We start from the raw sequence: 19639 nt of genomic DNA, 5'->3' as shown, positions 1-19639 counted from the left end.
TAAAATTGCTTCTAAAAATATGTCGAAAGTATTTACAAGTTTCTGGTGTGTTTTGCACATTAGGAATTCAAATTTAGCTACAAATATACATTTAAAATAATTAAAAATGATAATATTCAAGAAGACAAAATACTTGTTAGACAAAAAATACTGTTACCATGTCATGTTAACCAATTCATCATTCATATCTATTATTAGCTTGACTCGATTATTATTAGCTATGTACAAACGGTATGTGTGTCAATACTATCAATACTGTTTTTTTTTAATTTTTGCCGAACAAACTGATAAATTTTCTGATCAAAGATTCTATGACATATTTTTTTTGTTATTACAAAAAAACATTGATAGCATAACCAACTTGTGGCTGACCTTGGCTTACAAACTGGATTTATATAATACTGACTGAGATATTTCTATCTTCATATTCGCCTTCCTTATAATAATCATATGTTAGAATATTTTACCTATACATATATATATAAATATATATGTATATATATATATATATATATATATTATTTCAGGCTGGTTTTGTAAATTTTCGTAGTTCAATGTGGCAAAATTTTATGCATTGTCACACGTTACTGTTGGCTAGTTAAATCGCAATTTTTGAGATAAACAAATATATTCTCAAATTTTAAGATGTTTACAATATTTTGAGGCTATGTTCTAATAAACCAAACAAATAAAACATGAGAAGATCCCACGAGTCCTGATTGAAAATCATTTCCAGTTCGTTTAGTAAAATTATTTCTGTTGTATGATTTTTTTAGGTGCACTTTTTGTTTAATATGTAAGTATTTTTTAATTCCAATATTTTATACAATATTTAGCCAGATCTATACATTTTCTGGTATACATGTGACGAATATACACGTCATGGTTCGATTTGATGACCATAGTATACTGGTTATTAATAATTTTATAAAAACACTTCGACTAATTTCCGTAGTTTACTAGCGAATCCAATACCCAACAATTTTGTTTTATATTTGCAAATCATTCATCCGAATATTTAAAAAAAATATTTTAAAATTCAATATAGACTTTATTCTGAGAATTATTTGCACAACGATGTTCATATAACTCGACAAAGAAAGTTTTGTTTATACTTCGATATAAACAATGTATTTATATTATGACTAATCTGGATAAAAAGAGTTTACTTATATAGAGTTGAGATAGAGCAGATCTGTTCTGTGTGAGTTTTCTCAGTATCGAAAGTTTTTAAACAAATTGGAAGATTGATGATGCTGGTTGAATACAAATAAATTTGGATTTAATATATATTGTTTTTTTTAGTATAGCGAAGGTAATGCGTTCACGCATATCAGACTAGGTTTTTTGTATGGGTTTGTCCGGCTCACTAAACAAAATGAATTTTGATCATTTTCATTAACTCATTAATATCATCGTCACGACTCCACATAATTTTATTAATAAGTTGATTTATCAAGTTTCTCTTTGTACAGTATTTATAGCCTTTTGTTCATCTATTATTTATTGTAATTGAATTTAATTGGCGCCTTTTCAACAGACAATACAAAGGTTTGTTTGAACTTATCGATATCTTAAATAGTTTTCTTATTTTACAGATCGAACGATGCGCTTCTTTACAATTATAATTATCGATAATATACCATCATGCCAATGTTCTCCAGTCAATAGTAAGCACTTTGTTTTGTTCTATCTAGAAAAATAAATATAATTTCCCACAGCCACAATGTTCGAAACATTAAAGTAGGTGTGTAAAAACAATATTTACTTTTGATTAACTAGTGCAAAATGGTGTATCAACAAACATTTTGGAGAAGTGATTTTGTGAATGTAGTGCAAGTCGCTATTTATGAAATGTTCCAAAATTTATTTTGAGAGACCTTATTGATCGTTTGTAATAGTTTATAAATTGGGGTATGCTGCAATTAATTATATTAAAATTGGATTGCTTCTAAAAATTTCCATGTAATTAAGTAGTATCATCACAAAAGCTCATAAAAATTACGATTGCAGTTCAAAAAAGCAAAAATAAAAAAAGCTATCCTCGATACCCAGAATTTCGTTGCGTCCATAATGTGCATGTTGATTTTGTTAATGGTTTGCAAGGTATAAAACATTCGAAAATATATATGTCGGATATAAATAAAATTCAGGTCAGACTAAATATATGCTTCCATTTTATGACAACACAATTTAAACGCTCTAAATATCCGGTCGACTGCAGAAACATATTCATGGACTACTTGGTTGAAAATATTGAAATTAAATTAAATATAAATGTTAAATTGTATAAAACAGATGCGCAAATGATGAATCACTTATATATTTATATATATATACATATATTGTTTTTATGAAAGTATTTATTTCAAAAAAATCGGTAGCTACACATTACAGAAATATTTAGTCTGAATTGAGATGTCTACATTTCCTTTGTATAAGAATTCAACAATTAAGAAAAAAAATGCAAAATACTTACTATTCTTATTTTATATTGTATAAAATCAAATTCTATATCGTATTAATAGTAATTTTATTGTGAATTTTTTGCTTGAACAATTTGCTTGAAAACTGTTTATCATAAACTCTCTTTTCTATAATAAATACATTCTATTACTACTTTAATTTAATTAAAATGCTATCTCTGGAATTACTGTTCAAGTCCATAATGAAGAAGTGAATTTTAAAAATATAGTGTCGGTGTATATAATTATACGAAAAGGCTATAATTAGAAGCGACGACTAATCATTAGCTTCATTTATCTTATCAGTTCGTTTAAGCAAATTATATTTACCGTTGAAATTATATGTAGAATTTTATTTTGTGTGGGTAACACCTTCGCAGTATTAATAGAAAGATATTTAAGAAAATATTTATTAGAATATTTATATTTAAGATATAAAATAATTAGTTTATCAAGGTTTGAACACTTCTCGCCGTAGTATGGAAAGTTGCATTTTGATTATTAAATCATATTTTCATTGTTTGTTTAAACTGTACAAGTTGTACATTATTTTTGGTAATACAATTTAGTTTAGTCATCTATTTATTTATTTTTCTACTATTTCACGAATAATTGCATGACCCTTCCTAGTAGTATCATGAGAACGCACGCGTTCCCAAGGAATGCCATTCTGTATCACATTAGTATTGCAGAATTCAAAAGAGAGGCGATCGTCTTCCGATATCTCGACATAGAGATGCATACAAATAATTTATATTTGTTGTTTTGCCACAGAAAAGTAAATAACTTGTAGTCATAGAGCAGAACTTCAATACCAGCGATAATATCATGCAATGTAGATATTGTTATTTGGAATAAATTATAGGTATACGAGGTATGCAGTTTTAGAAATGTTTAAGTTGCAAGTATTATGGACAAATGGTAGTTGGAAATGTGAGATGTTATGTTTGTGATACTGTAGTATATTATCTTTGACCTGGGTGTTTGCCAAGCAACACCTTTGCAGTAAACTCTTGTGAAGATATGGGAATCTAACGTATTTTAGATAATAAGAAACGAAAGATGTTTTACCGAGAGGATAAAATAAATAAAAGGGTATCATTGATAATAGTGTCCTATGCAATCTTGATTAATTTCTACAAAATTTTAGTTTTTCAGGGTTCTGTATAATTTTGAAGCCGGTTTCTGAATAGACCATGATTAATTTCAGTTGTCAGAAATTACGTAAATTTAAATGTTCTAAATATAGAGTGTGCTGATGCTGTTGTTTTTAAAATCAAGTCCAGTAATTTACCGAGAATGAGATTTTATATAAACTCCTGCCCACTACAAAGTAAAACATGTTGATAAAACCACATATAAAAGTATCTTTATTCTTTACAATGATATGTAAAACAGCACGACAATTTTAAACCGCGAGCAACATTTAATATCACTCTTATAAATCATAACCCAAATTACATGCACGAATGCCGACCCACGTGAGATCTTCGTCAGCTTAATTTTTAATAAATCTATAAAGGTGGGAGTACCACATTCAACAATGTCTATAAATTATTCGAAGTCTACATACGACGCCTTATGAAACTGCACTCTATCGATAGTAGAAATGCCAACGGGTCAACAAAAGATCAACTCATCCTATATCCTATCATAAAATATTCTTAGGTTTATCTATTTTAAATCATACTATAAGGTGGAGGTGATCTTATGGATTATTTAGATCTGGGACGAAATGATACGTAAACCAGCTGGAAGGAATAGTGACACAAAACAGGTTAATTAACACTCTACAACGACTATAAAAAATTATAATATTAACAATATAATATATTTAATACAATATCAGATCAAATCACATACCATTTAACTTTAAGAATAAACAACTTCAGATATTCAGTTTCATTAATTTTTTTTTATTTGGAATGTTATTTCAACACCAATCAGAACTTCGGGGTTCTATAAGCTTTTGTAATGATTTCACTTGAGAACGTCACTGTTTCAAAAGACAATCCAATGGTTGGCTAGCTCTATTTAATGAATTTTTCACATAGACATTACATTACATGGACTGATAGTCCTCATATGTTTTTCGTTGTACATAGTGTCCCAACATAGAAGGGACTGTGACGCCACTTGATGAGCGAACATTGCCGACAATCGCGGAACCCTGTAACTTCTGATTGAAATCCTATAGCCATTGGGAATCCCATTTGCAATTTAAAACCATTTTTATTTCCCACATGAGAATATAGATCCACAAACTATTTCCATTACATCTGACAATGGTTGTTTTGTGTCACTATCGTTGCCATAACATTGCAAACATATTAATTCCTCAAGGTTCGTGTCTTTTGAGTAATTATTGTGTTTTGCATGAATCGAAGGTTAGTTGCACAGTAAAATGCAATGAAACAGCTTTCTACCAAACACCTACACTCGGATTTCTTACGATAGTTTTGTATCCCGTAGTTTGAACTCGCAACATTCATTCATTCATCGAAATGAACAATTTCTTAATCGAAATCTCCGTATTGAGAAGGAGAATATAAATACACGTGTCTTGAGTGCAGTTATGTTTTCATGAAATTTATTGCGAGGCCATACAAGGCGAAGGAAAAGAATATTAATTAACGTACTCTATATTTATCCATCCATGTGCTAAATTTAAAACCACTTTATCAATAATAGATTTGTTTGTTTCATAGGGTTATGAGTTGATCATCACATTGATATTCATTATCAAGAATATTTGTTGATTCCAACACATTCTCTAGCAAATCAACTAAATTGAGGGTAGGAAAAACAATAAACATGGATGTGGATAATATGTAAAATCTATCACATTTGATTCAAAGATCCAAGATTTGAACTGGCATTTGACACATTACTTTTTTGCAATAATAAATTTATTTCTATAACTTACCATATCGGTCGAATGGTACAATTTGGCATTGATTATCGATTCGAACATCGCAACTGTAGACAGCGCCTCCTCTTATCACTCCAGGTTGATGAGCATCCGCCTGCGGAGCTCCCACCAAAGCCCTGGAAAACAAAATAATTGTATAAATAATATAACAATACCGAAAGAACATTTGAAATTTTCTAATTACAATGCAAAACTGTTGGTGAAAGCTGATTTTAGCCAGAAAACCACCGTGAGGTGTTGGCCCACAAATTAGGAAGTTTAGGAAGGCAATTAAAAAATCGACTCAAGGCAACTTTAAAAGCTTTGGCTTTAGGTGCTAGATATCGTTGACAAATCATAAACAATATATGAGCAAACCATTTATTATTTTTTACAACTACACAAAAACCTGTAAAAGGTCACCACTAAACCTTTCTACTTCCTTATCTCCAAAAGCTTTTGACTTCAAACGTTGACTCGATTTTCCCAGCTGACAGTTATTAAATATGGGTCAACGTGCTGACATTATTTATTATATTTCTGATCATACAGCACAAACGTCTGAATCTGTTACGGTTCGAAGAGTTCACCATTAGGCGCTCCTATCTTTTGTCAGGCTTCGTTCGGCACAGAAATAGAGGTGCGTTGACTTCCCGTCACTTTTTAACGATGAAAAATCATCGGCAATCGCCAAAGACCACGGTGATAATAGATAAGGTATCTTATTGCAAATATATAATAAACTGTAAAATACTGGTTTTATAGTTCTTGGTCACATTTGGCTCGTTCGTTATATGATCATCATATATCATTATAGATATATAGGTGTTACTTACATTTTTATCTAGTAATTGCTCATAACAGCTACATTTTGATGAAGTTCATAATTATAAGAACAACTTAATTTAGCCAAATTATGCTTAGTCATACCAAGTTCGTATTTACCTTCGCCAGCATAAAAATAATTATATGAAATGCTTTCTACGCATGCTATAGTTTTTTCTTTCTACTGTCTAATTTATTTAGACAGTTGACACAGAATTATATTAATTTTAATTTTTGTAGATTGTAAGTTTTATATTTCATGATTTTCACTAAAACTTCCATATGTAGATCTAAACCTAATGGCACTTTTTTATTTCTAAAACCAGAATACTCCATTAATTAATTATTTTGGTGTGATGATATAGATGTGTTTAATATACATTATATGAAGTGTATCATAATCACATCACCTATCAAAGGTTTTATGAGAACATATTGATTCGAATAGTGATTGCTTTTTATATCAATTTTCTTCAGAATGACATTTCTTATAAGTTGGCTTATAAATAGACTTCATCATATACTTAATATCGATCGAAATTCGCAGACAATTTGGCGCCGTCACGATAAAATGCTTTTTTGCGAAACACGCTATATGAGTTCAATACTACTTTTTATTATATCAATATTGATGAGTAATCGATTAGTGGAAAGTGTAATTCAATTCTGCTTTTGTTTGCATATAGTTATTACTTAATAAATAATTGAAATGTACAAAATGGTAAAAGAAAGTAATTCTTCTTAACATATTTTATTTTACTTGCAAACTATTATTTTAGAAACAAGTGATATTTTTATTATCATGGTACTAATAAAGTTAGACCAGTTGACCAGTCTGTATGAACCAAATTGGAAACAATCTACGTTTTAGGAATATAACGGTTCGTCTATCCACTTCATGTATGTTATCATTGTTTTATCAATACCCAAAAAACGTTCCTATAAATTAAAACCACTTTCTACGGGCAACTTTCCCAACATATGTTCGAATATATACAATTTTGTACCAAGTGGGTGTGAATTGTCGTCATATTGTGCTCGCCCGCACAAATCTTAACGTAATGAGCGTGGTCGGACTGGAATGTTTACAGTCTCTTTGGAAAATTAATATAAAATAATAACACCAGAAGTTATAAAATGTATTTGCAATTAACCACATAATCTAACTATAAAATTAAAAAAATACCAAGGCATACGGGACTCCTGTAGACGCGGTCTTTCTCTCCAAACTTTGATTACTTATTATAGGCCTATAATATTTTGAACCCTTCAATTTGACTATCAATTCTGTCACCATGCAAAGTTTCATCAAATTCCAAGAATCGTAAACCCGAGGTTCTCCTTACCAGCCGATCTAATCCTTACTGTACAGTTTCTGATCCAATATAATGTCGTTGTTTATGGTTTCATCAATGCAGAATCTCGAGTCGACACACAATGTGCAAAAAGCGGCCCCAGGTAATCCAGTTGTGCGGAAATTAGCTGTATTCCTAACCTGCAATTGCTCGTTATGCAAACCACTATATGCCCATGTAGGAACGCCTACATTTATCTCGAACATAATATATAGAGCTGTTGTAATAGTAAAAATCTGTGATTTATACTGGATTTCATTAATGCTATAACGCATTATCGGCTTTGGTAGCGATTTTGATAGTTAGATATATGATTAGTGGACCTACGTTTCCTGGACAGGATGGTGAAAAAATGGAGGACATGGTGCATGGAGATTGTGACAACATGATATATGGATGTAAACCAGGAATTTGTTTTAGAAGGATACGCGATTTTAAAATGTGTGAATAAAGTTTGATGGATGAATGATTTGCCAGAAATTAGCAGGTGTTCTGAAAGCTGTTCAGAACAAGGTGTTCTGCTAACTGTTAGAAATGATGCACTTTGCTAGCAATGTGATTTTTATTGAAAATCAGAAGTAAATCCAACCATTGTTCTTGCAAACTGAGATTTATGTTTTATTTAATTCTGATCGCTCTTAGAAGACAACCCAACGATCGACCAACTATAATTTAAAAAAAATTGTTTTAGCGTTTTCTATTTCTATTATTCTTCTTTCAATTATATCATCATGAATTTCTAAAACCTGATTACATTTATCGGTTCGATCACAAAACGATAATTTGCTTAACACCCAGACTATGAATTATTATTTAATTCTAATCGCCATATCTTTACAATACGCACCTCGAGCATATATGAGGAACCCGTTATTGCAATTCTAGCAAAAAAATGAATTTAACAGTTGGCATAATTGTATCGGCGATATATGTGTAATATCATTCGAGTAAAACAGAGATTCTCAAATATTTCAGGAATATAACTAAAACTACTTAAATTTAACCAAAAGTAACTACAAAAATTCAAGATAGATATTTAGATATGTAGTATTGCTTCTACTCTAATTCTAATCAACTCTAACAAAACAAGGAGTTTCAAATATTTTGTCTAGAGAATTAAAAAAAAATATGATTAGTCGTTTATTAATACTAATACGTTTTGTTAAAAATTTTATTGAAGAAATAGAGAAAATGCAGTGCCATTTATTAGGAAGTATAGCTCCATAGGAAATTGAACAAACTAGGAAATCTCAAATTTTTTGATAATAATTAATTTACATATAAACTTGCGAGGTATCCCAAACATAACGTCAACCCGAAACAAGATGACAATTTGATTGTAACTATTATGAACAAAAGTTGTTCTACAGCTTGCAAATTATGAGCTTTTAAGTATTACCAAGAGTGAAACTTTGTGATGAAACTGTGACTATTTTGAATCTTATTTCTTAAGTTTGAGAACCTCTGTTTCAATAGTATAAAATCAACTTGCTTATCTTAATTTACGGTAGGCCGCCTGTAACACTAACCGTAATGTTGAGACATAAAAATTAATAGAGCTTTTACCGTTGCCCATAGAATATAATAATAGCTTAAGGCAATGTGCAAATCGAATCCTGACATTTGCTGATTTCTGTAAATAATGTATATATTTTAATTATAAATTCTATTAATTTGATTGGCATTCGATATAAACAAACACACGAGGTTGAAAATAGTAGTTATTTTTATGAAACATTACTCGTTCTGTTATATAAAACTCCTTGAAATTCTTGAGAGAATCATTGGATTAATTTTTCCTAGATATCCATATTAGTACCAATTTTAAATTTATTTTATGGAATTCCAAAAAGACTGAAACCCAATTAAAAAAATGTAGCAGCTATCAGTGCGAGTTAATTTTAGAGATGAAGTTAGGCATGAAGTTCGTTGATGAGTGTTTTGTTTGAAGAATGGCGGATTAGTGTTCAATATTAAAAAGAGAGTTATATTATAGAATTTGAGATAAATCAATTAACAATGAGATCTCATCTGGTTTAAGATTTTGTACAACAAAATCACAATTGGATTTTTTTGTCCCTAATTCAAAATGAGTTTATCATGCAGATTTACAAAAATTGCATATTTAGCTAAAAACAGTTTTATTTTTAAAAATTACCTAATAATTAATGATGTAGCTATGTCAAAAATTTGTGATAATATTTTATTATTGTTTATTTAACGATAAAGAGCTCATTTTCATAAAATTTATTACATCAAAACACGCGATAACTTGCACACTTTTGGAATTATAATTGGTATGAAAAGTTAAATGATTTTTAATTGCGATTGATAATTAGTGCCAACAATTATGTAACATCAGCGAAATTATGTGTAATTGAACATTTTTTTGTATTTTCTGTTTACTTTCAATTGTTTTATTTAGGTCAAGACATTTGTACGTTGTTTTGTGTGCTCGACTCATTATTTCAAATAGGTGACGATGTTAGAGGAAAAGATATGAAAACTTATTAGAAAAATTAGATGAAATCATACAGCAATAGTAAAATGATTTTATGATGCTATATATAATTTTGAATTCTACTGAAAATATATACAAACGTAAAGATAGCCATTATTACTTTTCTATTCTATAGATTTCATTTTGTTCCATAAATAGATAGATGATATAATTAAATGAAATAATTTTTCGGGAGGTAAATTTTTTAAACTTCCAACTCGTCATTGATTTGTTCTGAAACTATCCCGATAAATACAAATTTCCCAAATCAAAATACACACTAAGCTTCAATTACTACAATAACAATAAACATTATACTTTTACTACTTTATACCGCAACAAATGATTTATATCTATATTTCAATTTACAACGGTATTATTGCAGAAAGTTATAGCTACCACTTATAATATTTAATGAATACTATAATTATAAATAAGGATTCATTGCGGAAGAGAACATGTCTTTTTATTGAGTATTCAAGTTCATTAGGTATAAGCTAATTATAATATTGTTTTCTGAAAAAGCTTTGAAATTGTTATTTACAAGAAACGAAATTGCTCAGTTAAAAATTAAATTAGTACTATCAGATATTGGTTTTATTTTTTTAATAAATTTATATCCTAATAATAAATAATAGTTTTCTTAGTCTATAAAACACATTTTACCGCATCTAACCTATTTCATTACGACTACAGAAATAGAAGTTGACGCACCTTTGGTAACATCTGAAAATCTATCATGTTTCAGGTTAAATATAGTACTAAGACAGCGTTCGGTGGCCTCAGCGCAGATTTTATGGATTTTGTACAACGATAATTAATTTTCACTATTATTTATAATGACTAATAATCTATTAATATTTTATAAACGTGTGAATCTATATAATTAATGATATTTTGTAAATTTATAAAATACATGATGGTAACATTACTTAAAACTGGTTGGTGAGTTCAATCATAGTGTGGTAAAATGCAACGTCCCAACAACATTTTTATAATAAAAGATTTTTAATTTTATTTATTGTTCAGAGCAAATTTTAAATATAATATTATTTAAACAAAATAAAATTATTTTTGCATCATAAATTTTTATTAACACGCACGCAGACGTGAATGCTATAGCATTCAACATTTTATACCAAATATTTTGAATTTGATTTTATACAACCGTACGTTTTTGCAATTATTACCTTTTCAGGGTTATGACTAACTGATTTTCTGGATATTTTTGTATTATCTTCCTATAGTCACGTATTAGCTTGAGCATGCACATTGCGTTAAATAGAAGCGTAATACTTGACGTGGATGCTATAGCATTCATCGTATATAACGATGAAAATATGAGAATCTGACTACCTTTATGAACGGTGTTTAATCTTACTTAGTCAATATCACAACCAATTTAAAAATATATTGTCCCGACTGACCCTCAATTTTTGTACCTTGCTGAAACTTTTACTGTTCACGAATGTGTTGACATTGATAAATTTGGTAAAAGCTTCTGTGGCTTCAAATTTACCATTTTTAGATTTTTTCCATAACATCTATTTTCCAATATTTTCAGCAAAAAATCCAATATCTCTATTAATTCATCCATTTGTGCGTTCTTGACCAATCTTGCTTTATTAAGTTGCGTAACAAGATAGTAAAACACTAACATGTGTGCGAAACAAACAGAGTTCGGATACGTAATTTATACAGCCTCATGGTCATTCATTTATATATTCTTACTAATACGAAGAAAATAATACCATCAAAATATTCAATACATCAAGGAAATAGTCAATGATACCTCTAAAACACGTCAACTTGAAGAAATCGTTTAACAAATGTACTTGGATACGCATTTTTGAATGGAGTGTTTGATGATAATTTGAATTTAATATTGTAACAAAGGTTTGTGGACGCAAATGTGTAATGATTCGCGGAAACGTGGACTTTAATATAATTATCATGCTTTTTTATTAAATTAAATTAATATGTAATAAAAAATATGAACCCAATTGAGAAAAAAACATTTGAAATGAATGTGAGCGAAACGTTAGGTGTTACCGTGTTATTTTAGGTTTTTATTAGTTTACTCAAAAAATTTTAATAATAAATTTATTATGTACTTTACCATTTTACAGTCCTGGTTAAATCCTTAAAACTACGTTTATATAAATATTATACAAGAACTTTATAACTTCATAGGGAATATACTGTGTAATTTTTAGCACCTCTCGTTTTTTAAAAAAAATATCGGGTTCGGTTATTCGCCAGCATTTAGGAGTATTGAAATTGCAATTTTTCTTGATAAAACTTGCCAATATATAATTCAATCGCGTTAGCATATTTTTAATAGATTGTGTTAATTCTGATTTTAATAAGTGATCGCGTTTTAATAGTGATAATTTCGTTCTTAAATGATGGCCAGCAATTAATGAATTCTAGGTATTCCACTATCCTCCTAGTGCCGCAAGTAGATGATTATTGTAAGATATAGTAGCTAAATGTTCTTAATTAATCGTTTAGATAAAATACTTGATTAGTTGTTGAGGTCAAGCCCACGCGACCTTCTGCTATTATAGAAGCAACATAAACAATGTTGGTATTCGCCGATGCATCGGATACAAAATCGATGGATTATTCGAATTTAATTTATATAGGTAGTTAAAATTAGATACGAGGTTTTTAAAAACATGTTACAAATTTCCTATTTATGATTCGATTCATCATGCACCTCTCGTATGAATATAATTAACAACTTATTTATATGATTCACGAGGAGAACCTCAGGTTCAACCTTCGAAGAAACTTCACATGATGATAAAATTCACCTCCTCAAAATTTCTGAGGTTGCTTTGAAGCTAATTAATAAATTTACACCTACAAAAATATTAAAAATTGTCTGCAATGGTCTTCAGATATGTCCAACTGAATTAATTTAACATTAGATTGAGGATGGAGATAAATTTAATATCTCACAATCAGAGATCTCCAAACCTTTTGTAGCTCTATAAGAAATTTTGAAGATTTTATTTCCTGTTTTAATAATAAAATAAAAATATTTAGATTTACATTACAAATTGTAGGTAAATAATAGCGAGTTAAGAAATTAAAACAAACATAATGTTTAATGAATTTTTTTTTTTGCTTTTAACCCAGCGATAATTTTGTCATTTGAAATTATGCTTATATATATATATATATATATATATATATATATATAAAATTCATGTGCATAATTCTTACCATATGATGTCAAATTTACTAAGAAATATGATTAAAATCTACATTTATCAAATGATTAACTCAGCATGGGCGATGCAAACGGCTTACTAACAAACACCTACACTTTATAAAGTGTTTATTATTCATCTGATATTTAAAATTCGAACTTGAATAACATATTTAAAGATTTTTTTTCAATATAAAGAATATATTTGTAGATTACTCCGATCTCTACATAATGCTCTATCAAGTCTTAACATTACTTCAATCGATTTTTATAAATCCTAAAATTACTACTTTTACTTCACCTATTTTATAAGTTCGCTTTCAATTTTGCTTATAAAATTTAATATTAAAAAAAATCCTTATTTCTGTTTCAAAGCAAAATTTAGTTGCTCATCAAACCTCGACAAAATGATTTTATGGCGATGCAAAACGTAATGAACACTTAAATAGCTAATTTGGGTCATCAAAGGCACTTTGTTCATCAAACCACATTTGTCATTGAACATAATATTGTCATTTTATGATCTGAGGTTTGAAAGGGACTCATGTAATATAATAATTCATGTAAATTCATACTCTTAATAGACTATATAATATTTAGTGCAAAATTTTAATCGTAAACTACAAACTCATCTTTTTTCTAATTTCCTACTTCTAAATTCTTAAGTATTATCTTCCCAAGTAGTAATTTCTTCTGAATTTAAATAAAATCCTGAGATTCTTATATGATTTTCATATTTATTTAAAATTTTGATATTATTAAAGTCTTACTGAATTGTTTTTGAAAGAATTCTAACAAGGAAAACCTCAAGTTTACTCTTCTGAGATTTTGATGAAACTTCGCATGTTGATAGAGTTGAAGTCAAAACGAACTTCTCAAAATATTATAGGCATATAAGAAACGGTTTATTTATTCTATTCATTCTCTTTTCATTTCTTTCATTTTCTTTTCATTTCTTTCATTCTCTTTTCATTTCTTTCATTCTCCTTTCATTTATTTCATTCTCTTTTCATTTATTTCATTCTCTTTTCTTTTCTTTCATTCTCTTTTCATTTCTTTTATTCTCTTTTCATTTCTTTCATTCTCTCTTCATTTCTTTCATTCTCTTTTCATTTCTTTCATTCTCTTTTCATTTCTTTCATTCTCTTTTCATTTCTTTCATTTTCTTTTCATTTCTTTCATTCTCTTTTCATTTATTTCATTCTCCTTTCATTTATTTCATTCTCTTTTCATTTATTTCATTCTCTTTTCTTTTCTTTCATTCTCTTTTCATTTCTTTTATTCTCTTTTCATTTCTTTCATTCTCTTTTCATTTCTTTCATTCTCTTTTCATTTCTTTCATTCAAAAATTTCTATATAACATAACTTTCCTATAACATTGGTCATAAAAGAAAAATTTATTTAAATATATCTAAATTAAATTTAAAATGAATTAATAATCTTTTAATTCCCAAATGCAGACAATTTTCTAAAATTATAAATAAGTAAATTTGTTATTCAGCCAAGTAAAAAAGAAGACCGATGGGTTGCTTCTCCAGACAAATTATGATGATTTGTAACAAATAATACTCATAGAACATTGCTGCACACGTAATTCTGATTGCTGTTATCAAATTAAAAGATTAAAAAAGAGTAATTTATTATGATTGATTAAAACAATTCATCGTTATTCCGATCCAGTGCTCTATGACGTTTTCGTTCCGAGTTTTAATGTGTGTTAATGGCCCTGTCATATGCCTTTGTTAGCTTTCTAAGCAATTCCGTTGTAATTAAGAAGAATCAGGTTTGCAAGTCACGTTCTATACTATAGGGCAATGTATTTTGATATTATAAACAGGGTGTGGTATTAAATAGGCCATCAAGCTCTTTAGGCCGATTGCCTTCGTTAATAAAATTGGTGTATTTTTAGTTTTGATCGAGGCAATAATATCGGGATACACCTCACACAATAATAGATTATATTATCTTAGAAAAAAGCTTTCAGTTAGAGAAATATTAGTTTTAGAAAAAAGTACACAGAACCAATATTAGTTTTTGAAAAATGTACACAAAATCAAGAAGAAATTTAATAAGGTATTATGAATATTTCTTAATTACAGTTAAGAAAAAAGTAAATTTTATAATAGTTACTTTAATTATATTTTATATAATAATATTATAAATAAGTAAATTTATTATTCTGCCAAGTTTCGAAATTTCATCATAAATACATGTAGAATAACATTAGCCTGTGTACCACATGATGTGAACACATGTTTCGGCTGTCTCGACTTCAAATACCGTGGCAAAAAGTACAATATGTGGATATTGCCTTCAAAATTTTCAAAAATAATCGTTTTCAGATGTTTTTAAGAAAAAAAAACATATGTCATTTATATATGGTATTTATGACTTTACCTACTAGTTGCAATTTGTGTAGTACTTCCTACTACCCTCTTTGTTAACTAATATATTTGAAGAACGAATCGAAGATATTTTGGATTTATAATTTTTTTAATAACCAATATGATTTATATTATTAGGTAAATAAATTATTCTAAACAATATTTTTAATATATGTTGCTGATAAAGGATTTAAATATTAAATATTGGCCAGTTATAAATAAACAATCTTCTTGTAAATAACCAATCAATACCAAAAAAATATTTTTAGAATTTATAATAAATAATATAATTCATAGTTTTAAATACATAATTTTTAAAAAAAATATTTTGCTGATGAAGAATTCATTTTAAATTTTGTTATTAATCTTTTACAATTTTTGGAGACTATTTCAAAATAAGCAACTGATAGCAAAAATATAATTTTACAAATTGCAATAACAAATTTAATTGCTGATAAATATCATTTTCTATACCAAATATTTTCTCATTTGATAATAAAAATTTGAATTAGCAAAATTTTTCAAATCGTTATAAATATAATTTGTATTATGAAGTAAATTATTTTGTAAAAATATGTTTCTGATTTTAAATTTAAGTTATAATTTGTTTCTAACTTTTGACTACTTCTAAATAAACAATTTAAAATGATAAAAATATAACTTTGCATATAGTAATGGGAATAGGATTAAATAATGTGAATATATCACATTGTTTACTTGGATTAAGCCAGAAGATATAAAATTTCAATTATTTTTATCTTAGAAATAATCCGACACTTTTGAAATTTAACTAACACAACATTCTTGGTATTACAGCGATATTTTATAAATAATGATAAATATAAAATAGTTCTATGAATGCATTCATAAGCTCAACAATCATATGAATTTAAAATGATTAGGATTAGAGAGGATTAGGAGTTCTGTTTAAGGATAATATTAATGTAAAGTGAGGATTATTCAAATTATCACGATTGAATACTGATAAAAATGTGAATTTGTTATGAATAATGCATCTGATTTATTTGTTGTATGACAATTGTTTACTAACTTTTGTTTTTCAATATCAATAACAATCTGCCTTAGTCATTTAGTAAAGAGGGTGATATTTTTAAACTAGATGCCTAATCAAAATTAAATCATATTTTAATAGGATTTATTATATTTTGAATTAATATTAAATTTTTTTTTAATTATATTTTCTTGCATTTATTTTAAATCGATATGAATCTTAAATGTAGAGCTTTCGTTTCTAGACTGAAAAAGCTCTGTTTCCCATATTTTTGAAAGTAGTAAAAAAAAAATCTGTTGCAACTGATTGAATTTTTAGAAATGAAATTTATCACTCATACGAAATTATTTTTTTTTTTGGCATATTATCCATGTTTTTTTTATTAGAAAAAAATAGAGTATTATTAAAATAATTTAGTGTCATTTGCATTGGTGTATTTTTTTGTTATAATTATAATTTTTGCAATTAAGATAAATTTAAATAATAAAACCTTCAAGCTTTAATATTAAATTTAAAGCTTTTTACATTGGAAAAGCTCAGTAGCATTCCAATGTTTTGAAAAGTGCTTTTATAATTTACAAATTAGTAAAAATAATATGTTGGAAGAGAAATGCGTTAAAAATAATACACAACAAAATTTGTTACCCATACAAAATACGTTTTTTTTCCAAATTAAAAAATTAAAAAAAGAAATTAGATTAATTTAATGTGGATTTTATAAATATGGCATTATTATTTACATGTTTCGTAAATATATAGAGCAGTATTAGAATAATTTAGTGTAAATTTTATAAAAATGGTTTATAAAAATAAAAAATTATCTATCGTTAGAATATTTTAATAAGAATTTTATAAAACTAGCTTTATTACCCATACTTTTTATAAAATATAGATTTTTTTTAAAAAAAAAAGTAGAGTAAATATAGAGTATTATTAGAATAATTTATTATAAATTTTATAAAAATGGCATTATTATTTACATCTTTTATAAAAATAATGATTAGTATTTAGATTTATTTAGTATGAATTTTATAATAATGGCACTATTATCAACTTTTTTTATAAAAATATAGAGTATTATTAAAATAATTTACTGTGAATTTTATAAAAATAAAATATTGTTAAAATAATTTATTATAAACTTTAAATAAATGGCATAATTATTCACAATTTAAAAAATAAAATATTAATTAAATAATATTAAAAAATGAATTTTATAAAAATGTAGAATTTTTTAAAAGAAAAATGTAGATGTTTTATAAAAATGTAGAAATGGTTTAATCGTACAAAACAAAATGTATTATCCATATTTTGCTTATTAAAAATTACCTTATTTTTGAGGAAATTAGATTAATTCCGTGTGTATTTTATAATAATGGCATTATTATTCGCTATTTTTTTATAAAAATATAAAGAATCGTTAGAATAATTTTTGAATTTTATAAAAACTCTATATCATTTCTTATAAAAATATAGAGTATTTGAATAGAATATAAAATTTTCTGATAATATTAGTTATTATTAGCATAATTTAATGGGAATTTTATAAACATGGCATACCTACTACTATAGTTTTATAATAATTTAATACTCTACATTTTTATTTGGATAATTTAGAAATATAATACTCTGTATTTGGATAATTTAAGAATATAATACTCTGTATTTGGATAATTTAGTGCTATATACGTCGTTATATTAATTATATTGATAAAATTGCAATTAATGATACAGAAAAGAAGAGTAAAAATGAGCGCGAAAGTTTTGACCTTAAAAAATTATCGTTAGAATTTAAAATATAGATTATTTATAAATATTATAAATATATATTTTATATATATATATATATATTTATTTATTTATATAATACTATAAGATTTGTATAAGCAATATTCAATAATTAACCCTTAATTTTTTAAAAAAAATTAGGGTACTTGTTTTTGAGCCTAAATTTGGGATTTTTGGGGACCGCTGACTACTATGGCTGCACAAATATTTTCATACATTTTAATGACTAAAATCTAATTAACTATTTTTAAATATAGAACTTACGAAGGTACCCCATATTCCTTGTGCAATGCGACAGAATATCCAAACATAGATTTATCTGGTCCAGAATAGCTCACATAATTCACAGTGTCAACATTAAACGATTCTGTTATTGGGCACAAAATAAAAAAAACTAGGGAACACAAAATTCTATAATTTGTAAAAAACAGCCTTAACACGTGTGATCGATACATTGCACTAAATCTAATCTAAACACAATTTTAAAAAAATCATAAAAACACTTGTTATTATTAAACACTAATTATCACTTCATATCATGGTGAGGTTTGAGGTCGAATCGTTCGTAGATTTGAACATGCCGCACTTTGATGCTGAGGCAGTGCCAACCGTCGCGAAACTAAATCTAAATTTAAACAATGAGGCAACGCCAGCCCACAGACGAGCTTGCGTCACTGGGCGCTACGAACGTAGGCGAAGGCGACTCGGAGCGGATTCGGACGAAATCGGCTTAAGAAATTCTCTTATAAGACTCACATAAGATTTTAATTAATATGAATATTAATTACGGCTGATAACACAATGAGTGGCAATTGATTGATAGGTTATCAGGCTGTGGTTTCCAAATTGTGGGGCCAGATTGTTTATGGGGGCGCGAAGCTTTTGCAAGGGGTGGGGGGTGTACAGCTTTTTCCAAAAATAATTATTTTTGGTTGGTTGGTTACCACAGTTTTAAATTATAAGGCTTTTTCTGGAATAATAATACTTTTATTCAAGCCATTATAATTTATTTACATTATTTCTATATTCAATTTTTATTTGAGACTAGAACGTAACTATTGGTATTGGTTTATTGCCTTGAGGCAAGTTACATGAACTTCCCGATATGTGTAAATAATAGACTTAATCAATAAAATATAAATTAATTTATGAGTGATTAAAAGTATTCCGAGGGGATTT

At 27.4% G+C, this 19639-nt stretch overlaps 1 protein-coding gene across 1 annotated transcript in view; it reads right to left on the bottom strand.

Annotated features, from left to right (window-relative positions):
- The window catches only part of LOC113383034, a 138743-nt gene that overhangs the window by 92622 nt on the left and 26482 nt on the right, over nt 1-19639 (bottom strand). Inside the window, exons 4-5 of the mRNA XM_026621286.1 lie at nt 18725-18930; nt 5392-5513 (exon numbers count right to left, since the gene is read on the bottom strand). Of these exons, the coding sequence (XP_026477071.1) occupies nt 5392-5513; nt 18725-18930 (328 nt within the window). The remainder of the gene's footprint in view (nt 1-5391; nt 5514-18724; nt 18931-19639) is intronic.

Source organism: Ctenocephalides felis, unplaced genomic scaffold (genome assembly GCF_003426905.1).
Source record: "Ctenocephalides felis isolate EL2017-DRISC unplaced genomic scaffold, ASM342690v1 CF-g0.4_SCAFFOLD_03570, whole genome shotgun sequence".
NCBI classification, from domain to species: Eukaryota; Metazoa; Arthropoda; class Insecta; order Siphonaptera; family Pulicidae; genus Ctenocephalides; species Ctenocephalides felis.
This window is presented reverse-complemented; position numbering and strand designations above follow the sequence as displayed.